This window comes from Pseudoliparis swirei, chromosome 16 (genome assembly GCF_029220125.1).
Source record: "Pseudoliparis swirei isolate HS2019 ecotype Mariana Trench chromosome 16, NWPU_hadal_v1, whole genome shotgun sequence".
Classification (NCBI taxonomy): domain Eukaryota; kingdom Metazoa; phylum Chordata; class Actinopteri; order Perciformes; family Liparidae; genus Pseudoliparis; species Pseudoliparis swirei.
Window position 1 is genome coordinate 8,862,931 of NC_079403.1, and position 27,739 is coordinate 8,890,669.

At 46.4% G+C, this 27,739-nt stretch overlaps 2 protein-coding genes across 2 annotated transcripts in view; one reads left to right on the forward strand and one right to left on the reverse strand.

Annotated features, from left to right (window-relative positions):
- Nucleotides 1-21,696, forward strand: part of dlgap1b (discs, large (Drosophila) homolog-associated protein 1b) — a 91,854-nt gene extending 70,158 nt beyond the window's left edge. Inside the window, exons 7-12 of the mRNA XM_056434112.1 lie at nucleotides 11,577-11,962; nucleotides 12,339-12,418; nucleotides 16,390-16,805; nucleotides 18,009-18,100; nucleotides 18,693-18,845; nucleotides 19,015-21,696. Coding sequence (XP_056290087.1) covers nucleotides 11,577-11,962; nucleotides 12,339-12,418; nucleotides 16,390-16,805; nucleotides 18,009-18,100; nucleotides 18,693-18,845; nucleotides 19,015-19,233 — 1,346 coding nt within the window. The 3' untranslated portion in view covers nucleotides 19,234-21,696. The remainder of the gene's footprint in view (nucleotides 1-11,576; nucleotides 11,963-12,338; nucleotides 12,419-16,389; nucleotides 16,806-18,008; nucleotides 18,101-18,692; nucleotides 18,846-19,014) is intronic.
- Nucleotides 21,697-22,736: 1,040 nt separating this feature from the next.
- On the reverse strand, nucleotides 22,737-27,514 carry tgif1 (TGFB-induced factor homeobox 1). The gene is made up of 3 exons (XM_056433849.1): nucleotides 27,134-27,514; nucleotides 25,158-25,387; nucleotides 22,737-24,365 (listed from the first exon to the last, which is right to left on the reverse strand). The coding sequence occupies exons 1-3, from the start codon at nucleotides 27,147-27,149 to the stop codon at nucleotides 23,703-23,705; spliced, it is 909 nt and encodes a 302-aa protein (XP_056289824.1). The 5' UTR covers nucleotides 27,150-27,514; the 3' UTR covers nucleotides 22,737-23,702.
- Nucleotides 27,515-27,739: the final 225 nt, after the last annotated feature.

The window sequence follows — 27,739 nt, forward strand, 5'->3', positions numbered from 1 at the left end:
ATCATGTTAAGCTGAGGAAGTACGTGCCAAGGGAAAGGCAGACACTTCTACTTCAGTCATCCAGTGGAGGTATCAGGTGTGCACATTTACAGGAACTTTGGGATGACAGGCAACTCAAAAACACACAGCCTCCCTGGCTGGACTGGACGGCGCAAAGTTCCTGCATATTTAATGTCTCTTCAAACTCGCTTACTTTTTCTTTACTCACTTTTAGTCTCTTAACTTCACTCTTTCATCAGTCTCTTAATTCTTCTGTGCTGTGGGCAATGTTAACTCCAGATTTCTCATAATCCACGTAAAATAAACCAGAACAGTAAGAAGAACAAAGATAAAAGAGGTTTAGGTGGAAATAAGGTTGTTAATTAAAGCGGTTACACACTAAGCCATGAAGCAGTGGTTGCTGATCCTGTCCTTATTTATCAACTCCTTAGTAACATGCGTTTGTCTCCTGGCTCTGAATATTGAATATTAAATATTGAATATTGCATTGAATGATAAATTCTAGCTTATCAATATTAATAATAAATAACTGTAAAGGATGAGTAAAGCTTTCTTAAGAGGTGAGCCATCCTACCATTGTGGATGAATACCACAAAAAAATACGGTTGAGACGGGACAAAAAAGCTCTGAGTATTCGCTTAACCTTGACCTGATTCATAAAATCATTCGGCATCATAATTAAGTGAAAAATGCCAGTTGGTCCATTTTGTTGTTGTTTATGTCTGATGTAATGCTCAGAGACTCACTTGTAATTTTGCAGTTAACTTTTGATGTCATGCCAAACATTTCCCTCATCCCACATGAGATTGCGAGCCAAACTTCCACCAGAAAAATAAAACATATGAATAGATATAAAAAAATTACTTCACAAAAAAGATTATCATTATGACAGTATATTAATTATTTCAAATATTCGAAAACTAGAAGAAAAAAAACACGAAAAGATGAAGTTCATTTCTGATAACGTTTTTTTTCCTTCATGTTCCAAATCTTAATAATCTGTTTTGCATTTCAACCTTTCTGAAATATTACGAGGTGGTTCCCAGAAAAACACAAAGACCAACACAAACCAAAAAAAACTTTTAAATGCCACTCAGTTTTTGAATCAATTTAGGGTTATCACCACAAGAGGGAGCATCATCTCCAGTTTAAAAAATCCAACTTGCCTTCTGACATCTTACCAAAGCAGTGAGTCTCAGCCTCTGAGGCAACTCAAAAGTTTCATCTTGTGGTAGTTTAGAATCGCAGTGGGTCTTAAGTTCCAGTGACACGTTTGAGTCCAAAAGACCGAAATAGAGGAAATGAGATGTGAATCATGACTGGTGTTCACACTCTGCTTGATGTACAGTATATGTGCCTGAAAGACATGGAGATCAAACATTGTTCATTGAGGAGGAATGCTCCTTTGAGCTCCATCAATCCCTCTTGCCATGTCTGTTCCTCAGTCCCGCACACACACACACACACAGATCGGTCGCCGTGCTCTGGCGTTAATTACAGGGACAGATAAAGCCCTGAATTAGCAGCGTATGCCGCTGCATGTGAAATACACCTGTGTGTCAGTGGATCAAAGCTGGCATCCTCTAAGGTGGAATTATTATTCAAAGAGTGGGGATGTACATTAAACAGTCCTCTGGTGTCATCTGTCTCTCCAATTCTCTCCCTTGTTCCCTCTCACACGCACACACCTGCATAATGCTGTCCTCCCGCATGCTTTGATGGTGCAAGTAGGTGTGTTTGACAGGAACCGAGAGCTGGGTCGAGGCATGTGGCGACACACCGGCACACGCACGGCCTATACATGTGTAGTAAAAAAAAAAAAGGAGGAGGATGCCAGTCGCGGCAGGCCTCTATACCTCGATGGAGCTTCTGAGCGCGTGTGCACGCATGTGACCGGAGAGGGTCTGTATGGCTTCTCTGTTTGCAGCTGCGGGACCAAGCCCCAAACTGGGAGCCTCGATGTGGGTAAACTGTGATTTGGCTATCTCTCTTCCTGGAGGAGATAAATCCCGACCATGCTGGTGTGTCAGCCACTCCGTAATTACTTCATCCTGTCACGGCTGTCTGAGAATGCGAGCCAGTGGGAACTTGCACTCTTTCATTGACGCGGGGCAAAAACACTCAGCATCTTTTTTTTATACGGTTCAATGTCACTTCCAGGGTGTAAGTCATCAGATAAACAGATGCAGATGGATTTAATTAAGTTTGAAGTGTTTTTTTTTACATCTGTGGGTTTATTACCTGTTATTCCAGCATGTAGTGTTGCAGTTAAATGTGTCATTCAAGCTGAATTGCTGCATTGAGTCATTCAATTCGAGTGTTTCTGACGTCAAATTTACTTTTGGAAATAAATCACGGCGCTGTGATCCAGATGTAGGCCGGGGAAAGAGAGAATTCTTGACTTGCAATACAAAATGTTTCACTAGATGTCCTCCTAGCCTCAGCTGCTTTACGGCATGTCGCCAGTCGGATTTGTGAAATCTCAACTGCCAGTGTTGAGTATGGACCCAGATAATGCGTATAACATGACGCTGTGGTGCAATGTCGTCGTGGGTAATCTGTGCCGATGCTTAACAGCTGGAGGAATGTGTTGAATATCTGCAGAAATGGAAATATGGTGATAGTATAAATTCGGGTGAAATCAGTGTGCATTTCCACGCCTTGAATCAACAGTGATTTCCTGCCTGGACATGCTCTAAAGCGGAATAAAAGTCAATAGGACGTATCTGCTTCAAGCTTTTGTTGGTGGCTGTTAGGTGTTCATGTTTACTTACGACTTAATTGGTCCCAGTGTGTTATGGCCTGGAATGCTTTGATTATAGCTATTTAGGGGGAAGAGTGGCGTTTGGATGTCTTTTGACACAGGAAGGGAATGTCATTCATTCCTCTGCTCCTGCTCTGAGTTTGAAGGAGAGGGGGGAAAAGGCAGAAGAGAAGGGCACAGGGAGGAACTGACAGGGCTACGGCAAATACAAAGAATGTCTGCGGCATTGGACCCCTGCTGTTCGCCGCTCTGCAGAAAGAGCACACACACACACACACACACAACAGCTTCCTGCTCAACAGAAGGATTCTGTAGTTTTACTTAAAGGGATTATCAAGATGTCAATGGCACATTTGGCGTGTCTGATCAGGTGGACAGGGGCTGCTCTGTCAGGTAGGGGCTGTCCCACTCCTCCCTTTTTCAAAAAAAATATTTGAGCTCTTCCTGTCTCTGTTTTGGCATCAGAAGGAGCAAAGGAAGACCAAAGCCCCGAAAGGATTTCCTCTGTGTTTACTGTGGATGATCCTCATGGCTCCTGCATGCTAAAGCCGGGCCGGGCAGGGCCCCGCAAACTCAAGGCGTACAAGGTGAAAGAGAAACACAAGAGGGGTTGGGATACGGAGTTAAGTTTCCTCCAAGGAGGCATGAAGACAAACACGCATTTTGCTCCGCTCTCTTGACAGGATGTTGACTTTTTTTTTTTTTACTTGACAGCTAAATTGTGTGGTGCATGTTGCCTTCACTGTTCGGCAGGGCAGGGAGTATGTTGAAGTAACTCTTAGGAATGGTGCATGGCTGTAAGTGGGTGGTTTGGGCTGTGCAGTGTGGGAGGCCAGGCCCCAGCGCAAATTAAAGACTTCTCTGTGAAAGTCCCAGACTCAGCTACAGTAATGTGTGTCTGTCTGTGTGTGTGTGTGTGTGTGTGTGTGTGTGTGTGTGTGTGTGTAAAAGCGGCCGGCGGGGAAGAGACCCAACCCTCCCTCTTTTTTATTTTTTTAGCCAGTCATTAAAAATAAGCCACAGCTCACCCCCGGTACACACTGAGAGACAGCGAGAGGGAGAGAAAGAATGCATCTCCTCTTTCTCCTCCCTTTCTTTGAGCTTTGCTGCTTCACTACCCAAGTAAAACGGGGAGGAAAGGGAGGGGGGGAGGTTGTGTTCAAGGGGTACTGACTCCAGTCAGAGGTTTTTAAGACACACTCACAGACCCCCACCCCCGTGTAAAGTTTTTTTTCTTCTTCTATCCAGGAGGGGAGAGCGAGAGAGAAAGAGATGAATGGGGAAAGGAATGCAGGAGACAAACGAGTGCTCTCGGCAGGAGAGTGGGAATGTTGGAGAGTCTATTGTTCCTCCCCCATAAGGTTCTGCAGGGGAGTGGATGTAAACACGTCGGAAGAGGGGTGTGAAAAATCACACCTGAGAGACGGAAAGCGCTTTGGAGCATCTAGTCTGATATTCATATGTTCTCTGAAACACGCTGGCTCCATTGCTCTCTACGTTGGACACACAGCTGCACACACAACCATCCAGTGCCTATAGCTGCCATCTCGCCTTTCTTTCCTCCCCCCCCCCTCTCCTTCCTCCACCCCTTCAACAGGATGTATAGGGTCAGAGGGTCAGGACTGGAAACCACAAAAGATACTATACGTCAGTGTAGCCTGGTTCTTGTTCCAAATCCCCCCTCATACCCTCTTGTTCCTCCTACCTTTTTCTCTCTCCCCCTCTTTTTTCTCAAACGTTCCTCTTTCTCTCTCTTAACTTTCCATCTCCTTCTCTCCATCCGTCCTCCTCCGCCCGCCCCGTTCCTCCTCTCATATAGGAGACGCACAATTTGGTTTTGGGCCCAGATGGCTTTAGCATGCCTCTGGCGGTGGATTAAGCCCGCCAGTGTCTCCTTTCCCCTCCATGTGCAAGTGGTCAGGACAAAGAACGTCAAACAGGACGAATGGAGGAAGGAATGCGAGGGGGGGCGGGGGGGGGAAGAAAAAAGACCAGGACTGTGAAACAACACCCGACGCTAATGTTTCGCGGCATTCCTGGAAGAGTAAACTCAAACGCTTGTAAAAAAAAACGTCAGCCAGCTTTCCTGCCTTTTTTCCCCTCCGTGTCTAGTCATTTTATGAATCAAGTACTGGCCTTCGTACCTCTTGGAGTTAATCACCAGAGTGTGTGTTGCATATAAACCATGGAAAGAAGAAGTGAACTTTTGACCACATTCTTATGCATTTATATGTAAATAGCAGCTGCAGCAAGCAGTGATCCTTCATGTAATGACATGACATCGGCATTGTGTTTCAGCCCTCTCACTTAAGACTGTATGTGTGTGTGCGTGTGTGTGTGTGTGTGTCAGCCACTTGTCTTTTCGTCTATCTGGCTGTGTTTTTGCTATTTTGTCCCAGTCCATCGCTCTCCAGGCCTGCGGTTATGTTTTCCTGTACTCTGCTGTAAATTCACAGAAGTTCAGCTCTCGTGGACAGTCTGTCATGTTTTATCAGGGAACTGTGTTCAGCACTTGGAGACAGTGTGGTGGCAACATCGCTTTGTATTTCTAGTGTGGCAGACGGGATGTATTATCCACTCGGCAACAAAAAATACCACCATTAAGACCCTGTCCTTTCTTCTTCTTTCACTCTATCTTCATCTCTGTGTTCTCTAACGGTGACAAGATGTATGTAGACGTAGTCAGCGCTCATTCACATAAACAGTTAAATTAAATGACTAACTGATCTCTCCCCCCCCCCTCCCCCCCAGCGATATGATTCTGTTTATAGGTATGCCACGGCTTATTCCAGTTGCCGTGCCGTCATTGCCGACACATGCGATGTGTCACTCTGCACAGTCTACTCTTAAAGTCTCAGTGGGCCGGTGAGCAATGCTGTGGGAAATGAGTGCAGTGAAAGCACGCGTGAGTTGTTTGGGCGTGTTAGCTTTAGCGCTGGAGCTAACGCTCAGTTTTCATGCCCCACAAAGCAGCTGGAATGTACAGGAACTGAAGGAAACCACAAAGCAAAGTTATCCTCCGTCCTATCGCCCTTTTCTCTTCCACATCCCCCTTTTCTTTATCTCTCACCCTCTTCTCTTCTTACGCTGAGTGACTGTGCTAACTCTTTCAACCCCCTGCAGGCAGATCTTTTTTAGACGGAAACAAAAGACGGAGGTGTCTCTTCACGTGGTTGTGCACTAGTCGGGGCAAAGCCCTCGCCAAGGAGTAACGGAGAACACTAGAAAAGAAAACTACGACCATGTAAGAAAAGTCTTTCGGAGATCGGCTCACATGCTTCAGTGCTGTACATGGAGCAGTTTAGGGATTACATATTTAAACACAATCCAAAATGATTATACCCGACAGGGTAACAAATGTCATCTAGTTGGTATTTACAGTGTTGACGAGTGCACGACTGTTAGAGTAATTGTTAGTTATTTAGATATTTTAGAGGGGGATAAAACAATCGGTTAGTGATGTCACTTCCCCCACATCGGTTGACTTCAAAACACTGCGTCTTCCTGGCCGTATGGATCTTGAATAAACGTGATCACTAACAAGTGTGTTTTGAAAATCAACTCTCAACTGATATTTTCCCACCCCTTTTTTATTTATTTAAATGTTTTATGTTTTGTAACTCTCAGCATGTCTGTCCCTGCCTGTCACTGATTGACATTGCGCGGAGAACGCCAGGTCATAACAGAGGAATGCAGGTAACCGGGCTCTCTATGAACTTGAAGCTCAGGGAAGTGGGTTAAGTGAAGTGAATATATTGCCTCACAGCGAGTTGCTGCCTGCCAGATTTAGCGTTGGCTGACAGTTGTAAACACACTCTTATCTGCGGATTCAGGGGACTCCAGCCTGCCAGAGCAGTTACCCACTGTTGATACGGGTTTCTGTCAAAAAGGGCACGCTGAGCACACGGCTTTGTTGATGGCACTGTTGGTCTGAGGACACCGGAGGCATATTTCACAAATGTTTCGAGCTGATAGGCTTTGCATGCTTATGTTTAACTCGAGGAGAAGAGAAGAAAAAAAACAATTTAAAAGCTGCAGATGCAGGATGTTTACAACACTGGCACCATTTGCATTCCTTCCCCGACAGCCAATCACACATGCTAAATGTACTTCTTTAAAAGGCACTCGTTTGACTGCCACCTTCCCCTCTGCGCACACAGTGAGCTATTGTGTCTGAGAGAATTCAGGCATCTGGAGAGCAGAAACCCTCTCTGGTGACCTCTGACCTCTGGTGGCTGGGAGGCGTAGACTGACATGAGGGTGTCAGGGAGACTTTCAGGTGACTCAGAAGGCTGTTAACAGACTTTTTAAGGACCATGGTATCCGCTGTGTGCAGTTTTTGTTGCGTCTCGCAGTATTGTCTGATCAGCAGTGATGAGCAACAAGCCTGCTATCTGTGTGAGTGGAACACAACACGTTGAGACTCAAGGCCTTCTCCTGTTTAACAGTTACTCACAGGAGCCTACCGGAGGCCATGTTGAGTCATTTAGAGTGCTGCTCGCATTTCTGCATTGTTGTTCACAACAGCAGTGTCATGTCAACCTGTGTGAACCTTTCAGTGCATTGTCTTCTCACGACGTTGCCCTGGAAACCCAGTGGCGAGCTGTATTTTTGACAAGGGTCCAAGACAAATTGGTTGCTCGAGTTAAGTACTCAGCCTCACAAAGCTCCTGCTTCTGGTCCAGGACGATTATTGGATATTCATTTGCAACACAGTGGCAACCAGTGGTCCTCTCGATGCTGTTATCCTGGTGTTTATTTTATTTTTAATTTACGCTCGCTGTGACCCATTATTCCTGCTGTGTGCTCTTGTTGGCCGGTGTTTGGGTGGGTGTCAGTGCAGCTGTAGTTTACCCTGTCAAGGTAAACAAATGGCCAACAGAAGCTTCCCTCGGCTTGCTGCTGGTGAACCGCCAAGCCACCCTGTAAACTTCATGTTGCTATGTGTCGCCATGGCGACGCCATCACAAAGGTCTCCAGCTGGTTCTCTATGCCTGTGTGACAGAGTGAGAGCGAGAGAGAGAGAGAGAGAGAGAGAGATGGACAAATGGACAGAAAGCGAACAGACGGAGCCAGGCAGCAACTCTCTGATTTACCCTCACTACTCCTCCTCCTCCTCCTCCTCCTCCTCCGTGTTGTTCAGCTCCTCTACCCTGTTCGCTATTCTCTGCCATCATCTCCCCTCTGGCAGACCCTCATCCCAAACACAGTGCAGCTGGGCTCAGCTGTCAATGTTCCCCCATACTGACCGCCCCTTTTCCGGGCCTTTGTATTTGTTTGGATGGCGGTGGATTTGCTCCCGGCCCCCGCGCGGGGGAGCCCGTTCCTGTGAGCTAACCTCCTAAACCAAACCGTCTGCTCTTTGAAGTGGCCTATCACACAGATACACAGATTGGAGATTACAAGGCAGCTGCCTGCCTTCAATACGTCCAGTATCGTGAACACGATGACTCAATAAAGGAAACACCGATGCAGACACACAAAATGGGACTCAGTGATCAGCAGAGCCTACATGAGGCGGCTAGCAGATCTGTTTTTGTTCTAAAGGCAAAATGAATGGAGCCGTTGCTTTGTCCCAGGGGAGGGAGGAGGCATTCTTTGATATTATGAAGCCCAGAGGTGGGGGAGTGCTCTGCCAAGAAGAACTGCTATTCACACCAACTTGTCGGCATGGGACTTTTGAAGTATTTGTCAAAAGAGGGATTTGGCAGAGAGCCACCAGAGTGTTGTCATTCACAAACTCTTCTCTTTGGGATGACAATGCTCGCAGCAGGCTGCACCTACCTCTATGAGGGGAGAGATGAAATTCCACAATTCCATTGAGTGAGGAAGTTGTTCTCGTTTCACAAGATATACGAATGATGTCTTTCTTTTTCTGCCATCAAAGCTCCACTAACCTGATATCATAGATTGACAGAAACAACTTTTTTCGTGTGCTTGTCAGTGTATTTGTGGTTGGTGCAGAGAGTTTTCCACATTCCTTCTTGAGGGTCTGGTGGAATCCTGCGTCACATTTCTACTTCACTTTGTCCTTGACTGTCTGTGTGCGTGGGAGGTCCGGGCTGTGTAGCTGTCTAATGCGCCCATGGCTGCATGAGGATCAAACCATTTCCTTATCATTACTGTGGCAACTGGAAACTTGGCTGCTGTTCTATCGGGACGTTTTTTTTGGGGGGTCAGCTCTCCCTTTACTATTGACAGACGGGCAGGAATTAAATTCACTGAGTTACTTTTAAGTCTTTCCCCCCAGAAAGAAACTCTAATCCATTAATTCTGCTCCATGTTTTGATGACGCATCTTTACACACACACTTGCATCCAAGTCGGGGGCATGAGCCCAAGTCACTGTTGACAACGGCTCCTGATGAATGGAGAGCATATCAGTGGCAGGAAATCTGTGGTCTCCCTTGATGTGGAGAGGTTGAAACGTTAAGCTGGCTTGTGTCAATGTTACTTGCGTTGCTTACGGTTGCATGTCTGTAGGCCAGTGTGCGAATACATTGGTGTGCGGGCATGTTCCGACTCCTGAGTTTGTTTACCTAACCCGTCTTGGCATTCAAAACCCCCCTGTCATCCTCGGCGTGTCTGGCTCTCGCAGTGACAGCTCGGTGGGACGTGGCGTGTCGTCTCCCGTTTCATACAGCGCCTTATTGAGCGGATGAAAACCCTCTGTTCTTTAACCCTTCTCTGGGCCCGATGGGGGCCGCGCACACACACGCTCGACACACACACACGCGCAACGGTGACTTTTAGATGACTTCAGGGGATAGAGGCTCTGAAAGAGGCTGACATTCTATCCTTTGAACCTCCACGCCTGATAGGGGCAGGACCTCGCCCCGTCTCCCTCTGTGCGAGTGCATGTGTGTTCACTGCGTATGTGTCGCTCTCCCGTGGGTCTGGACTATGTGACCTTTCGGAAGCTCAGCCCTGGATGTCGATCATATTCCCCAGACATCTGTGAGAAGGCGAGACAGCGCTGTATATCGCGACATTCTCTTGTGATCTGCGGCAGTCATTCCTGCATATACAGCATCTCCCTAAACGTATGACATTTAGCTGTGAAAGGAAATGCAGTAAGTCACCTCCTTTTTGTCTTTCTTGTGGTTTGCTACCTCGCCATCAAAGGCACTCGTATAAGCAACCGTGATCTCATCGCGGCGCAGCCTTCATCCGGTCTGAGGACTTTCCAGCTTGTCAAAACTTGACCGGAATCTCGTCCGGGATCATCCAATCACTGCTGGCGAGGCGGGAGCAGGAGGAGGGTGGGTGCCGAGCGGAGGATGACTCTGACAAACCGAGAGGATGAAGTCAGCCCTCTGTTCACCTCCAGTATGTTCGGGCCCATCTGTAGCTGTCGATGAGATGGCAAGAAACAAAGCAAACAAAGTTCCGCGCTCATAGTTTTACACACGGCTGCTGGCAACAGTTGGTCTGCCGCACAGAGAGCAACGATCTCTCCGCGGTAGGATGTTTGTCTTTTGTAGGGATTAAAACGGGATCCAGGAAACCCGGTGTCCTACTTTTGGTGCGGAGCAGAGAGAGAGAGCGACCTAGTTTTGATGATAGCACTAAGCCAGGGAGGAGATATCAAAGCATCGTGTAGTTAGGAGGTGGCTGCTGTTGCCTTTCTTTATGTCTTTTGTCTGTCGGCATGTTTCTATACCCAGGCTCCTGAGTCAACGCGTGAGAGGCTCCGTTGTCTATGCAGAACCTTTCGCTGTAACCTGAGAGGCAGAGTGTACCTGAGCAGCACTGTGATGCTTTTAAATATCTATTTTCTGGGATCTAATGCAAAGCCTTTGGAGTGCACTACGCTCTCCAGCTGTCTTTTACAATATAATGTAACTTCTGTGCTTTATCAGAAATTGAATTTAACTTCTGTGCAATTATGTGCGCAAACAACAGCAAAGCACGCAAGCACGTATAGGGCTACTTAGTGCGCCATCAAATTCTTCTGGATGTGGACAGTAAGTGCGTAGATGGCTTTACCATCGAGATCAGTGGGTCAAGTGGCTGACAAACTAATCCTATTACTAGACCAGGCTCTGATTTGTTAAAGTTGCCCCTAATCTACTGTCCATTTTGACTCCCGACTCAGGGGCCTAAGACCTTGTGGTAAACTGTCTGTCTTTTTCCTCTCGGGTCATTAATCTATATTTTATATATTTTTTAATTGCACATGTGTTGCATAACACTACATTCATTCATACAATTCTACGTATAGATGTGTGCCATATAGTTGCCGGTTATTCTATTAAATATCCTGCATATACAAATATTGTACACATTACGTATTTAATTATGATTTTCTTTATTGTCATTATTTGCTATCCAAATCACTAATAAGGATAACTAAAGGTGCATTTCGATGATTTAATAATTGCACTTCTATAAAACTCCCAAGAGAAATATAAAAAACTAAAAGAATGGTTGAAATTGAGAAATCTGGACTTTTAGTTTTGAGAATGAGTCTAATTTTAAAAACTTTATCTTAAATGTCTTATGATGCAACCCAACCCTTCCTCTTGAATGCCCCTTTCATTCTCCACAGCGACAGTTTGTAATACAGGTTTTCAGTTAGAAATATTAAGTTGAAAGTACAAATCTGAGATGACGTCACAACGGTTATTTCCCCAGAGTTAAGACCCCTTCCTCCTGAGCCACGGAAGAAAATGTGCACAGGCCCAATTCTCCTTCTCCTCTTCTTGAACGTCCCATGTAAAATAGTTGTCGTTTAAACGTATCTTTTATTGACCAGATTTGTGTATACCTTTTAGTCACACTTTCCATCTTTCTCCGTCTCCTCCCTGCAGTGTCATCATGCATCACCACCTACAAAAAGATGCCTCCCCCGGTCCCACCGCGGACCACCCCGTCCAAACCCTTCATATCCATCACGGCACAGAGCAGCACCGAGTCCGCTCAGGATGCCTACATGGACGGGGGCTCCGGAACGCGAACGGGAACCGGCTCCCAGCCGGGCCTGTCCAACTCCACCGAGAGCATCGACAGCATGAAGGCCCTGACGGCAGCCATCGAGGCGGCTAACGCGCAGGTGCACGGCCCGGCCAGCCAGCATGTCACCAACAGCACAATCGCCATCACTGCCACCGCCGCCACCTCTGCCGTCGCGCACGTCTCCGCAGACAGCAAGGCGCAGAGGGAAGCGCTCCGCAAGTGCCTCTCCATCGGGATCCAGGTTTGTGGACCAGCCTGTTTTAACCCTCCTGTCGCCTTCGGGTCAATTTGACCCGATTCAATGTTTAACCCTCATGTTACCTTTATATTTACTAACATATTTTACCCTTGAGGTCAATATGACTCCAGCTATTAAAATCTCCAGAAAATTATTAGAATTAATATTGTTTTCCAAGTTTAAGTGTGAGGTACTTTATGTTTGTTTGTTGACTACCGAAAGAACACCGACATTAAACATTGAATCGGGTCAAATTGACCCGAAGGCGGCAGGAGGGTTCAATATTGAATCGGGTCAAAATGACCCGAAGGCAACAGGAGGGTTAAGTCCTAAAGAGCCACTCTGGCTTGCACTTTGACAGTGTCCCCCCTCCTCTTAGGTGGACCCAGAGGAAGGAGGGCCGACGGAGGAGCAGTCTAAATTCCAGTCGATCGGAATTCAGGTGGAGGACGAGCGATGGTGAGTGAAGAGAGAAATGGAGAAAGAAAGAAGGGGGGTGGTAAACGTGAAACTGGATGAGTCTGATGGGAGGGATGAGGCAGAGATAGCAGGAGCAGGAAGAGGACGTCTGGAGACAGGCACAAGTTTGGAGTGTTCTGCAAAGCTTGTGCCCCCCTGCCCCGGCTTTCCTGCAGCAGCTGTCCCCAATTCAGGGGAGGTTGGCGTCAGAGCCCCCTCAGCCAGGGGCCCGCAAGTGACAGCTGGGCCAAAGGATGTTGTGCAGGGAGCTGGGAAGGTGGAGGGGGTGAGTTGACAGCCATCTGTTGCTCCAGTCATTGTGATTCAGGCTACTTTGAGGCTGTGTGGGTGAGGTTGGGGTTTTTTTTTGCGCATGTGTGGGATGGAGGGAGGGAGGGACGGGGGGAGAGAGAGAGAGAGAAAAGGGAGGGAGTTTTATTGGGTTTGTTTAGTTCTGAGAGACCGCTGTGGTGTTAGCTTTACATTCTCTCATCCTGCAACATGTTCCCGGCCTGAGGAGCAGCGGCCTCGTGTGCATGCTGTTTCCATTAGCTGACATTGCACTTCAGGCTTATCGAGGCCTGTGGTGGGACACGCAGGCATTTATTTGGTTTCTTTGTCTGCTTTCGTTTACGCTGTCATAACAGGGACCTTCTGTTTGGTGAGGCAAGGTGACAAACTTAGCCCCGGTACTTGTTTTCCTGCTGTAGCCAGGGCATGCTTTGGGAATTCAAAGAGACATCACCTTTATTCAAAGGTCACAGTGAGGTCTGAGTCCAGCACTTTAAAACACACACACACACACACACACACACACACACACACACACACACATACACACTTACACTAACACAGCGTCAGGGAATGTGAGGGGCTTTCTGAAAGGGGAGGTCTCGGCTGAGTGACCAAGATCTGAGTTTTCGGAGTTGCCAAGCCAAATATTAACTCACCCAGACCCCTTCTAGTCTGAGGGGCCCTGGATGTCATGCAGCACTGCAGCTTGTGCATTTCTCTGGTTAATGTTTGGAGTTGGAGGGAGGGAGGGTATTTTTGTGAGTGCATGTTTTGATTGTTTACCTGTTTGCTTGCGCGTGTTTGTGTGTGTGTGTGTGTGTCCATGCATGTGTGTGTACCTGGGAGGTCTGGGCATTCTGCCCCCTACATTAGTTTCCCAGACAGCGAGAGTGCCAAACTCCTACAGGCTCGCTCCAGTGCTCAAACTGCCTTATTTGTGTGTGAGAGAGAGAGAAAGAGAGAGAGAGACTTACTCCTTCTCTGCAGCAGTCGCAGGTCATAACCTCACCTCGCTGTTTGAACTAGGATTAAGTGAGTGGGAGTGGAAGAGAGCTGTTAAAGAGATGACCACAACCAACAGCATGTTGATCTTTTCACAGACTTCTTTCTATTATGAAATGTTGGGAGATTAAATTCTCTCAAAAATGTAAAAAGTCAGCTTTAAATAAAAATTATATATTTACATTTTTTTCTTTTTCTGTATGAATAAAAGTAATTAATTTGATCACAAACATGCAAAAAGAAAAGTAAAAGATGAAAACTATTTTTTAGGGCCTTGCAAGGTTCGCGTCTGGGATTGGGGATCACCAAAAGGCTTTGTGGTCACAGGGAAAGTGGGGCATTGCTCATGGTCCTATAACTAAACCATATGCACCATCTCGATAAGGCAATGGAAGGGACAGCTAGACCTCCCTGTCTTTTTATTTTTGTCCTAGCTCCCTGGAGGTTTGTCATTACTGACACAAGACAAACAAAGAAGGAGCCTCTCATATGCAATGTTAAATGTCAAAAATGTGTTTTCCATCATCCGACAGATCTCTCTAAGCTTGTTCCGGCACTTCTTCCCCACATAAAACCTTTTTTGTTTATAGAGGCTTCAGTATTTTCTCATGTTCTGTGCAGTTGAGAGGAAAATGAATTCAATTTCAAACAAAAACCTTGAGGTTACGGGGCTCTCCGAAAGCGGCAGCGTAAGGAATGCAAGACTCCACCTATGTTGTGATTTATAACTTTCCGTCATGTTCGCCACATGAATGTAATGAGAACATGTACTTTCAGCCTTTTTTATGTGTGCTTTCCTTTTCTCCTGCATATATACCTTCCTGACATTTTACAGTCTCCTCTCTCACATAGGCTTTTTTCTTTAAATGCACCTCCTTGTTCTCTTGCCTTCTGTCTATTGATACGTCTGTCTTTCTGTCTGGGCCGTGTTTGGCCTTGCCCGTCTCTGCCCCTGCAGGAAGTTGTTAGCAGGCTGATAGAAAACAGGCTGAGGTCATTAGAACTGAACACCTGCTCGTAGGAGTTACTCTTTAACTGCTCTTCACACACACTCGCACTCACGGGCTGCTTGCATGCACACAAAAAAGCACACACACACACACACACACACACATACTGTTTGATCTTGCCGAAATCACTCCCTTGTTCCTGCTCTCGCTCTTTTTCTGTTCACGGAAGGAGAGATGAATGAGAAAAGGGGAGGTTAGAGATGAATGGGTAACTCGGAGGAGGAGTGCGCGTCCGGAGACGGGCCGAGGCAGACAAGATGGAGCTCAGATCATTTGTGTGTGTCGCGCTGCAGGCATGTCGAGCTGAGGTTCACGTGTGAGAGGACGGCTTGGATCAGAGTTTGTCACAACGCTATTAGAGTGGACCCAAAAGCACGACTCAGACACGAGTGACAAAGATTACTGTCTTTGGTTGGAAACATGCTAGGTCAAAACCGGGAGATCAGTCGAAGACGCAAACAAGTCCAAAAAGGGGCGGGGCAGAGAATCAGAGGTCAGGAATATACTCTAATAACACTGGAGAACTTGGCATGAAAACACAAGACAATCTGGCAGAGGACAAGTGGAAGTGAGGGAGCTAAATAGTGAGGGACTAATGAGGGGATGGGCTGCAGGTGAGAAGGGCGTGAGGACCAGGTGAAGGTAATGAGGGACTAACGAGGTGATCAGAGGCAGGTGAGGGGAGTTGGATTGACTAGATGGTGTGACAGGATGAAAACAACGATTACAAAAAGGAAGGCGTGGAGCTAAACTGTTACAGAGTTGGCTGGCAGGTCGATCTTATTTTTCTGGCTTGGCAAAGTGGCTACATCTTACTAATTTCCTGTTTATTAACTGCAAAATAGTAAAAATATGTAAACCTACACATGTATCGGTCAGATGAGGAATGCTTGGTATTCAAAGTTGGCATGACGACGTATGGGATTGCATCAAATGTGTACTCTCCTGCTTTTATTCGCTCTTTATTTGTGTCTTCTGAGCCCCGGTCCGTGCTGGCCCTCATGTATGCTGAGCAAAGTGTACCTCTTGTTTACGCCCTGGCACATTTTTGGATGTGTGAATAAAAGATGTGCTTTGAGTCATGTCCCAATTTGAGTTGTAATCCTGCAGCGATTACACCACCGGCTCCTCCAAGCACCCAAGTCTCCCCCCCCCCCCCAAGCCCAACTCTGGTGTTCCAGTCATTACTGGGGTGGCGAGCTGCTCTTTAGAACATAGCATACTGTCTGTGTGGGTTGATTTCATCTTTGTACATGTGTGTGTGTGTGTGTGTCTGCTGTTACACGTAGTGTGGAGGGACTTGGCAAATACGACATGGCACACACAGCTGTAGGGAGGGTTCCTAGGTGTGTGTGTGTGTGTGTGTGTGTGTGTGTGTCTTGTGGTGCAACGGACGACTGCATACTCTGTTGCTTCTGAATGAGCCAGGTGACAAAACACACACACACACACACAAAGGACGCTCCACAGTACAAAAGCTATTCATCGCTATCAGTGATGAAATTGCTGTGATCATTCCAATGCTTCATACTGGGATCCCCTCCAAGAACTGTGTGTAAACAATTTATCATAATTACCGCTAAAAGGAGGCGCTTATGTGGTATTACCATACAATGTGTGTGTAATCAATCGCAAAGAAAAGTGTGTTTCTGCTTCCTCGCCTAGTTACCGCAGGATGACCCGCTCCAACAGCGTCACCGCGGCGGTGCAGGCTGACCTCGACGACCCCTCAGACGGCCCGGAGCTTGGCCCGCGGCACTTTGCCACCATGCCGCGGCAGCTTTCCCGCGACGCTGCCTCCTCCACGGTCAGCATCCAGGGCTCGGGGAACCACTACCACGCCTGCGCCGCTGACGACTCTGGGGAGATGGAGTTCGACCCTTCAATCCTGCCCCCGCCGGACCCTTGGATGGACAGTGTGGCGGAGCCAGAGGCGGAGGCCCTGCAGGCCGTCGGCCGATCGGTGTGCCCCCCCGACGGCCGCTGGTTCCTCAAGTTGCTGCAGGCGGAGACGGAGCGGATGGAGGGCTGGTGTCGATGCATGGAGCAGGATGTGATGGAGAATGAGCTGCCTGATGAGCGTGAGTCGACTCCTACAGCTCAATGCCAAGATGATGAGATTCGATTTTTTTTCATCCTCTCCTCTCATCTCCTCTGATTTGGAGGGTGCTGATATTCGTGGTATTGGACCACAATAGCTGCTTGTTCCTGTCTCAGGCCCTCTGGCCTCCACTGACATACCGTGCATACTTATCAATAGGCCGCTGCTGGCCCCAGCCACACATCTGTTCTTTAGACACACTGTATTATGAACTCTCACACAAACACAGTGAAAGGGTTCCCCTCCCGGCTCCTCCGGGCAACTATTATTTGATCTTGATGTGACACAAATATGCACACGCCAGAGCATGTCTGTAGACACACGTTAATATGTTTTATGCATACACACTCGCATGCCGGACGGAGCGAATGAGCCTCGGGCGGCAGCAGGCACCGCATTTACACCTGACCGTATTCTGCACAGCTGATTTCAAGTCTTCCCGAAAATGACATTGTTTATGCAGCCAGTGTGCTGTTATGGTTCCAGGCAAAAATATTCTCTCACATAACATGCTGAACAGGGAGTCTGTCTCAAGGTTATGTTCTCCCAGATCCCACACTGCCATGTGTACACACACACGCATCCTGAAGGAGTAAACAACTGTATCTGTAGTGCAGATTCATTTCTCCCCCTCTTCGTTTCTGATCCCATTTTTCTTCCCGTACACTAATGTATGCACTGACAGTTCCTCTCCACAGGGATATGTGAGTCAATAGGACTGGCGGTGTCAGGTTATGCAGTAAAATCTTGTTTATCTCCTATGCCAGTCCACTGAACAGGCACTGTGAGAGAAATATACTGGAACAGTATATTCTTTTCGGAAAGACATGCTTGATTTTTATCTTTATTTGTGATACAGGACATCAATGAATGCATCTATTATGTGCTGTAAATATAGCATTTTGAATTGTGTATTCATATAGGATTGCTATTTTTGTATGTCTTCGGATTTGGAATTTCAGTGCATTTTAGTAAATATTTCACTTTCCTAAATGATTGATGCTCCTGAGACGCACAGATAAATCAGGACTTTAGCGTATCCTTTTTCGGTTGCGTCACCATTGCGCCCTCTCTGCTACTGCTGCACCATGCCTGCAGTATGCGGTACTGTGAGTAATTGCATTGTGAATTGTGTGTGTGTGTGTGTGTGTGTGCATGCATGTGCGTCCGTGTCTTTCTGCAGTCCTGGGGAAGATCCGCAGTGCAGTGGGGAGTGCCCAGCTGCTGATGTCCCAGAAGTTCCAGCAGTTCCGGGAGCTGTGTGAAGAGAATCTGGTATGTGTCACCTCATCCTCTGCATGCTTCCCCCGCCCTCCCCCCACACCACTGACATCATCCTGCTCAAATCATCCTGACAGGACCGACCAGAGCTCATTTACTATGCAACTAGTGTAGCGTGTGCATCTGCACACCCTTACTGTCCTTCACATACAAGACAATGGAACTTGCAGTGTGTAAACTACAGTCTGTCTCGTTTATCTATCTGTATTTAAGAAGCCAAATGCTGTTTATTGCATAGCTATTTGCATATCTACATGTTTTAACTACCCGTGATGCATAATGTAACCATCATAATAACAAGATGAATACAATTTGTGAACTGTAATATGACGATATTCTTATTGTTTGTGAAGCAGTGGACAACATTGAATAAAAGATGATAACTGGACAGATAGACTGACAAATTGATATGCCAAATAATCTCAATACACTGGAAAGCCAAATCTTTGATTTGTGCATTTTCGGTAAAACCGAGTCGTTAGATTGCGACAGCACATTTTCAGAAATCTACATCTACACATTCTGTGTTTGTGTATATATGTGTTCATGCAGTTGTCTTTTTTAATATTCTATTGTTGTGTATCAGAACCCAAATGCAAACCTACGGCCCATCTCCCAGGACCTGGCCGGTTTCTGGGACATGCTCCAGCTGTCTATTGAGAACATTAGCCTGAAGTTTGATGAACTCCACCAACTCAAAGCCAACAACTGGAAACCTCTGAGCCCACCAGAAATTCAGGTGCAAAAACTACATTGCCAATATCAAATCCATCTCATCTCAAACTTCGTTTTGGAGCGCTTTACTAACCCTTACGCGAGCTGGCTGCGGACGTGTTGCTCCTTTACTGTGTTTAGCTGCAGCTCGCCGTGAGGACCCAGATCATTAAGACTTTGTCATTCCTGTCCAGGAGAGAAGGATGCCCCCTCCTGTGCCAAAGAAGCCCCTGAAGGGCCACCGCCCTTCCCTGGCTCGGGACCGCTCGCTGGAGAGCTCCGAGCGCCAGCGCCTGGAGGCTCGCAAGCGCCTGCTGGCCGCCAAACGTGCCGCGTCGGTTCGGCAGAGCTCTGCTACCGAGAGCGCAGACAGTATCGAGATCTATATCCCAGAAGCTCAGACCAGACTATGAGACACACAGACGCATGTACCCACACACATGCCCGATACACTGTTCCACACACACTAAAGCACTGAATGGTAGGGCTCGGGTGCTAACATAACATAATCACATTTTCTGCGGACTTCCCAGATCACTGTGGGATTAGTCACAATGGAAGAAGAACAAGAAATGTACATGTACAGCTTTTATTTATTGGTCGTCCCCCCTCCTCATTTCCTCCTCCCAGCTTTGATGTAGCAGTCCCTCTTCACCCTACAACGATGTATCTTATCCCTTTTTTAAGTGGCCTGATATTACAAAGTAAGCCAGGTGTAGCACAGCAGTGATGCTTCACATTAATATGTTTCAAGTGCTGAAAATCAGAGGGAAACAGGGAGGGAACATGCATGTCCATGTGGAGTGTGTGTATGTATGTATATATACATGCAAATACTATAAACAAGTGATGAATTTGATCTGATCGAATCAAATGTAAAGACCAGACCTGACCTATTGACTTATATTTAAGAAGAATTATTTATGCCTATTTTGTTTTGATCTTTGTATAAAACACCATAATCTAAGTTTTGATATATTTAATGAGGCCAAACATGATGAAAGAAGATGATGGTGAAAAGACCAGACACTACCGTGTCAGTTCAAGACACAATTCGCCCTCTGTCTGAAAATGGGCCAATCCCTGTAAGAAGGGTCAAGAGGTCAGATGTTGCTCCTCCAGGTGAGGCAAAGTGGCCATTGAGCCTGTGGTTCCTGCAAAGATGGCAATTCACTGAAAGAATCCCTGTTTGAAAATGCCACGAAGCTAATCTGTGTGTGTGTGTGTGTGTGTGTGTGTGTCTGTGTGCGCGTACGTGTGTGTGTGTGTGGTATGATTCAGACGTCACATTCAAAAGTGCTTCCTATTTTTCTAGGTCTAATGGGTCCTAGTTGTAATTGAATATTGAGGTAGCAGTGCCAACCAACAGAAAACAAACCACCCATCTTGTCTCATTCTAAAGAGAGAAACACATGTTTGTATAAAGACCATTCAGTATAATGACATGGCACGCAGGCAGACACAAAGTAACTGATTTTCTTAGTCATTTCAAAAAAAAAATCACATTTTGGGTTGCAAACTCTTCGGTGTTACAGGCATTGCTAAAGTACTGATATTTGGTACAATACTCTTAGCTTTACTGCATTTTATTACGTCATTTTAAGAAGAGAGAGGTTTATTGACAGTAGTGAGACTAAAGAACTGAAAAGGGACTATTTTCTCCTCACTGTGTGTGCACTATCTGCCTCCAAATGAAGCAATTATTTGAAGGTCACACAAAAAAAGATCAAATTTCTAATATTTTGTATAAATGTTTAATTTATTGGTTATAGGAGAACTTTTTACTGACATTGTGACTATTATTATGCACTGACAACAAGGCCCTTATACTGTGTTTTTTATGTTATTTATGTTGATTCTTTAGCATGACAGGCACCTTTTTTTGTCTTTTCCGTTTCAGTGATCAGCCTTAATTTCTAATATAGTCGAGCACAACAGCAGTCTCAGGGGAAGAAGTGTGCGTGTGTGTCTGAGAGTGTGACTGACGTTATGTGACCCATGGCTTCGTCTCTCACTGTACATAAAGCCCCAGTCACCAGGATCGGCCATGATGGTAAACAGGGGATTCATATCCACGCCATCTTTTGAATGATGCTCCTATTGATCTACATCTCAGCCCTCATTACTTCCATGTAACCGGGTGTTTCTGTCAGCTGCTTGAATGTGGAGACAATCCTAAGCCAGTTTACCATCACATACTTGTTTCGAGAACAGAATAGCCAGACAGTGGTGTGTAGTTTGATTCTCTGTATTGATCCGACAACATTTTGTGCCATTGGATAACTATAGGGATGGATATATTCCTGCTACTTGTCCCAGGAAAACCTCCACCTGATGTTTTCATTTGGAGCTCCAGTGATGAAGTAACCGTTCAGTATGATTTGTATTTCCTTTGGTCGGTCGATATGAAGTTAAGAGAGGATGCATACGAGGAATAATAGTTCAAACTTATTGCCATTTCATGGAGATGAAGGTTATTTTAGTATTTTTTTTAACTTTGGAATGTGTATTTCAATAGAATTGTCTGTCAAATGAATGACTACCTATTTATGTTCATGATATTAACATATCAATATAATAATGGTAATCCTGGTATAGCAGGGAGATAGAAACCGGACTGTTGGATTGGGGTTAATTGCTAAACTCTAAAGACACTCCGGCAACTCTGAAGCTTGTGAGTTATATTCAGAGAAAAACATTCAAATCAACATTTGTACATACATGAATGTTTCCCTATGTAAATGTGACACCCCCCCCCTCCCACAAACAAATAACCTATTAAGCAAATATACATTTTGTAATTCATGTTATTACACTGTTGATGTTATGGCACGTGTATGAGCTTTTATCAGCATTAAACAAATATATCATTGCCATCATGTTGTTGTGTTCATTTCTTTTGCTGTTCTCCGCATGTGTTTTCAATTCTAAGATAATTAAACAGATTACAAGGCCAACATGGTGTGCTTTTAGGGCATTCCCCTTCCGCAGGGGCGGTCCCCCATAATTAGACGGCACTTTTGGCCTCGGCTTAGCCCCCGACGCTCCTGTACATGCAGCTTCTGGTGATTCGTCATTCATACATCAGTCATGCTGATGGGAGGCATGCTGACCTCAGTGGGCAGAGTTCAAGTGAGGGGGGGGGGGGTTACGGAAATGGCTGTCGTCTTTGTATAAAGATTGGCCCAGGGTCAGTCTACCTCGCAGAGGGCCCACCATGGCGGTCAACAACTGCCCACTGTGTGCCACGGAGGTCTGTTTAAACCCATATTAGTGATTACATCCCCCCAAGTTGGAACCCGACCTCCAACACAAGAGCCGCCACTTCTGACAGGCGACAAAGGATAAAAAGTGAACAACTCCGATGACGTTTGGTGAATCGCTCCAGCTCCCAACTCGCCTATAAATAAAAAAATAATGCTTTTTTAAAATGATATTGCCCTTTTAGATCCAAAAGTATACCAAAGCTTGCTTTTTCTTCCAAGAGCAATAAAGACAACACATTCTATTGAGGCCAATGGAGACGCTTCAGCAGGACCAGGAGGGAACAGCTGTCCTAGCCGTGAACGAGCCACCGTACTCCGTTGTAAGCTGATTTACATTGACTATTGAGATGCAGGCGCACATAAAGCCCCTTTGGCAAGAAACTGTTGACGTCTGCCATTTGCTCGTGTTAATTTATGCAGGATTATGCTAATTGGCAAGAGCTGTTGTGAACCTCTCACACACAGGAATGTCTCTGAGAGCCTAACGGTAGCCTGTGGGAAGACATGAACACTATACTATTTCTGCTCCTTTTATTTAGAGCATTCTGACTTAATACGCTCTCCGTATCCTGAATGGGTGAATCGGTAATCTCCACAAAGTCCAGTCGGATTTACAAGAACACAGCCAGTATGAATGATCCACTCAAATCTGAGATGTAGAAAAACAAAACTTTATTTGAATCCCATGTGACCCCTATTTGCCACAAACATTGCACAGTATGGAAAGAAATCACATCATTGGGCATCATGTCACATTAACTATACACATGGTCCTATTATACATGAAAATGCTTTTTTGGTGATTTTCTAAATTGCTCTCTTAGTCAGGTTGTAAAACAGCAAATGCAGAAAAGACATCTGTAGTGTTTAATTCTCCAGTCCACTGGCCGTCGTTTTTTTTGCTCAGTGATGGGATGGAGGCTCAGACTAAGAACCCGCTACATTGGTCATCTGAAACATCCCTTGGTGGGGGAAGAAGAAAAAAAAGCATAGGGTTTTATTCTTTTAAAATAGCTCAAAGTAAATTACAAAATCAAAACTATACTTATACTCATGGAAACACAGAACATGTACTACAGTAGTGAATACGTTTGTCATAGAGAGCAAAGTATGTTTAAGACACTGAGATGACCTTCCTCTGCCTTTAGTGTGCAAACAAACATGGCAGACTAATCATGAGCTGATCTCTGAAATGTAAAAGAGTAAACGTGTGTGACCGATCTATGTGATTGGTCTCTGAAGGAGGGCCGATTCGAGCTCATTCTCCGTTCCCTAAAACCATATACAGTATAATGGAAAGACATAAGACGGGCAGCATTTCTCGGATAACATTGTTGGTCCCTGTGTGCAAATAAGATACACATGTAGAAACACACGCATGTATGTGAAATGAATAAAGAACTTACAGCCAAGGCACCTCGATACGGTTTTCTTTTTTTCAATAAAAAAACGTCCTCATCAATTTGATTGGTATACCAAAAATAGAAATGATCAGGCTTTCATGTGGATTTGTTCTCTGTTGCGTGCAGACAAGTCACTGAGTTCCCCAGTCGAGACACAAAGTCAGTCTCTAATCCATCTTCATCTTCTTCTTCTTCCTCCTTCTCCTGTCACTTTTAGGAGACCAGCTGTTTGGCTTGCAGCTCCATCTCCGCAGCCCGCTTCAGGGCCACATCCACCAGGAGCTGGAAGCCGCTGAAGTCTTGCGTGAGGTCTGGAGGGGTGGGGGGAGGGGTGTTGAAGAGCCCGCTGCGGGGGCTCAGGTTGCCCTCCATGCCGGTGGTAGTGGTGGTGGTGGCGGCGGCGGCGGTGAGAGGCTTGCCGCCTTGCCCTTCCTCCTTGCACCTGAGCAGCGCCTGGACCGGCACAGCCTGCAACAGCTCCGCTGCCCTGTCACAGTTCAGTCCCGGCGCCGACGGGTGGGAGGCTGTCGGGCTTCCCTGCATTGCTGCGGTGACAGTGGTGTGACAGATGACGGAGGGGCGGGTGGGCGCGAGCCCCGGAGACGGGGACAAAGAGGTCGGAGAGGGAGACTCCGTCTTCGTCAGGACGCCGGGCGCAGCGGATTCGAAGCTGGAGGGGTGGAGAACGCGCTTGTCGTAGCTCTCCTCCGCACCGCCCGCCGGACTGCTGTGTTTGGGGGACTGGGAGCTGTCGGAGAAGCTGTCGCCTGCTTTGCTGCCTTTCCTGGATATGGTAAACTGGTTTGGATCTTTGCCGTCTTTCCTCAGCATCTCTGGAAGGAGTCTCCGCCGTGCGTTGATGAACCAGTTGCACACCTGGAGGAACAACAACAAAAAGTATGCTGTGAGAAAGTAGCAGTAACATCTCTCCCTGATGTTCCTCCACGCCATTTAAAAAGAAAACCTGCTGGTACACTCATCCTCGGGTTCAGAGTGCACCGGTGTTTTCAAAAGAGAAAAATCTAAAGAGTGAAATCCCACTCTCCTTCACACCAGAGGCTCTGTATTTCACACCATTAGCATTGTCAACACTGCAGAAATGCATTTTAAAAAACACACCAAGATTAGGATAACTCAAGCGTCTGAGAAGCTAAACATTAACTTTCATTCAAAAGTCCAGTTTTGGAATTCGGAATGCGGCATTCAAGAGAGTCTTCAATAAAAAGTAATCTCCTTTGTCAAAGCAGTAATCACGGCCATCGCTCTTCTCCTCTCCTCAGTTCTCCAGGCTAGTCGTAACTAGCTCAGCTCTAACCATGTCAATGACTCTGCATTGTTCCCAGACAGCTGGGATGGAAAGGGGCTGGAGGGAGGGAAATTCCTGTCCAAGTGCCTCGGCCAAGCCCACAGCACACAGGGAGTGAGTTTACTCACGTTGTCTCAGACTTTAATGTTGCAACATCAAGCTGGTTTGGATGACCTTCAATTCACTCTTGATGTGCCGTGCTTTGTTTGTCATCGAGACAGGAAATGAGTCAGTCGAGCTGACACTTGCTTCCTCTTGACTTTTACAGTGAAGTGTTTATGCTCCCGGGGGTTCAGTGGTGGCAAAAAGCGAAGAGACAATCTTATCTTATCTTTTTGTTTGTTTGTTTGTTAGGTCCATACCTGTAGTGTGGAGAGCTGCGTCTGCTTGGACAGGAGGGCTTTCTCCTGCTCTGACGGGTAAGCGTTGTAGCGGTGCTCGTACAGCCAGTCCCTCAGGATCTGAACCGACTCCTTGGGCAGATTTCCCCGCCGTTTCCTCTTCCCGCTGCTCCCCGAGCTGGACGACAGATCCAAGGGGGCGTCGACGCTGTCCTCGTCGTCAGTCTCGCTCCCCGACAGCATCATCAAACCTGCGCACGCGGGAAGAGAAGCGGCATCGTGAAAAACCGAGACAAAAGAATATGTATCCTCTTATGTCGGGCCGTCTCCCGGCCGCTCTGCCGCAGCCGTTCGCACAAACACAAGCTGTCTGGGAGGCAGCTGATGTGTCAGAAGCAAGCTGTCAAGTTCAGCCATGTGATTCATATATGGAGGAGGGGAGGAGGAGGAGGAGGGATGAAGGGGGGGGGGGGACGTCACAAAGGCTGCTCTGATGCTGTGTTGGTTATAAAACCTGCCTCAACAAATACATGGCAGGTCTATTGCAGACTGGGAGCACACCTTGCGTGCTTGGATAAGTAAAGCACACTGAGATGACCACAAGAACAATCTCAGCATGAAGGGAGCAGTTGGGTTTTCTGTGTAAATATTATGTAGAGTTGTCTCTCATTTAATTTGGTAATTTAGTTTTAGGCATGTCTCATCAAAGTCAGTCATGATCAAACATGATTTGGTTATCTGACTTGTATTGCATGGGAGGGAAATACATCTGCTTTATAAACTGTTAAATCTTTAATCGGATTTTTAGTCAGAAATTAGTCTGTTTGAAAATAGTTTTCAGCCCAAAGTACATGAATATAAATACATATATATGTGTGTGCTGCTGTTGGTATCCATGTGCACCATTTACACATGGATGCTGCCCAGACGCCATTAATAAGACATTGCAGAAATGAGAGTCAGGGGGCATTTGCGAGGCAAACTGGTGCGAAAGCAGCAAGAAAGTTCCCAAGTCTGAGCGGCCAACAGGATGAGGTAATTACGTAGGCTGGCGCGAGGGGAAGGGGGAGGGGAGACCTGTTGCAAATCAGCGTCTCCAGACTAAACAAAAGAATCCAGGGCTGCGTGCTTCTTTGTAGGCGATTCAAAAGTTTCTACACGCTAAAAATATATTTTAAAAAGCAGCGAATTCGCACATAAACTTTGCTCCCACCGAAATATCGGATTTAAAACAGAGCGGGTGGAAAGCATGTTTTTAAAAAAAGAGACGTAAAAACGGGCTGGTTTTGGAAGTTGAAGTAACTTGTAAGCGGGTTTTCTATTGTGTGTGCGCTGCACCACGAGGTCCGCCAATGTAACAAGGCAACAGCAACTTCCCACAATGGGGTCATGGCGGTTATTAAACCCTCGTTTAGGATTGAGATACTATGATTTAAAGTGGCGGAGGGTTAAAAGATGCTAGATATCGATTAAATTTTAACGAGCTTATTAGTCGGAGCGTAAACGCAACACTTTCGTCCCCTTGAAGTCACAATAACAGCCACACTTTGACTCGAAACATCACTGTCCTCAAACTTTGACACACATGTAGCGCTCGCGACGAACGAGCTCGAGCTCAAACTGAAAGAGTCGCTTTCCTATGAAGTTTTGGAAATTTTTAGTTTTCTTCTCTTTCTTCTTCTTCCTGAAGTTTAGCCCAATTCCGCCGTGACGAGGAAAACAACACGCATGGCGAAACAGTCTGCATGTTATTGTGCCGAAAGTGTCGTTAAACGTGTTTTTAAACCAACAACCCCACAAATTACTTGCAAAACGTTGCTTTGGTGGACTTTTGGTATCGCGCCCAGCACATGGCGGAACAAGAAAAGCCCCCTGTCATGTCTGGAAAGGAAACAATAGACTGCATGCTTTGTAGACGAGCGGAAATCGTTCCGATAAATGTCTCCGTGTATCTAAACTCGTTTCGACTTTATTTCTCTCACAAGCATCCAACCTACCCTTTTTCGTCTTCATTTCCCCCCGAAAATGCCCACTTTTTTCCCTCGTCGAGCGCCGAAGAAAATTGCCTTTGTGTCAGTGCGGTGCTTTTCCTCTTTTCTCCAGATATCCCCAGCGCGTGTATCCGAATATCCGAAAATCCTTATTCATCAAAAGCCGCTTCTTCCCCCCCTTTTTTTGAGTGCGTTTAAAAAATAAGAAATGAGGTTTTTTCGTTTCTTCTGGTCGTCCTTGTTTGGAGACGGGAGGGGGTGGGGGGGTTACCTGAGATCTCTGCGTCCCTTCGGCTCAAAGCCCTTTTCTCATTGACTGTGTTTGATCCTGAGACTGGGTGACAGCTATCTTTGACAGCTGCGTGACTCAACGCAGAGAGATCCTCCCACCGCGGAGAGGGCAGAGAGGGGGAGAAAAATCTGTGACATCAGCATGGCTTGTTCCACTGACATGGATACAGTCTAGCGAAACTGTTATTGCTGCAGCCCCCCCCCCGCCCCCCACAAAGCCAGACAAACACCAACACCTTCTTGTGTATTATATTATGAACCACAGAAAGGCGGTGATTTAGGCGGGCAGCTCCGAGTGAACAACAACAACAACAACATCAG

Bases quoted from the DNA above. Each gene is read 5' to 3' on its own strand.
- tgif1 (XM_056433849.1), bottom strand. The intron at 24,366-25,157 runs GTATGGACCTAA...TTGTTCCTCCAG, and splicing joins CGCAGCTCTCCACACTACAG to GTGTGCAACTGGTTCATCAA.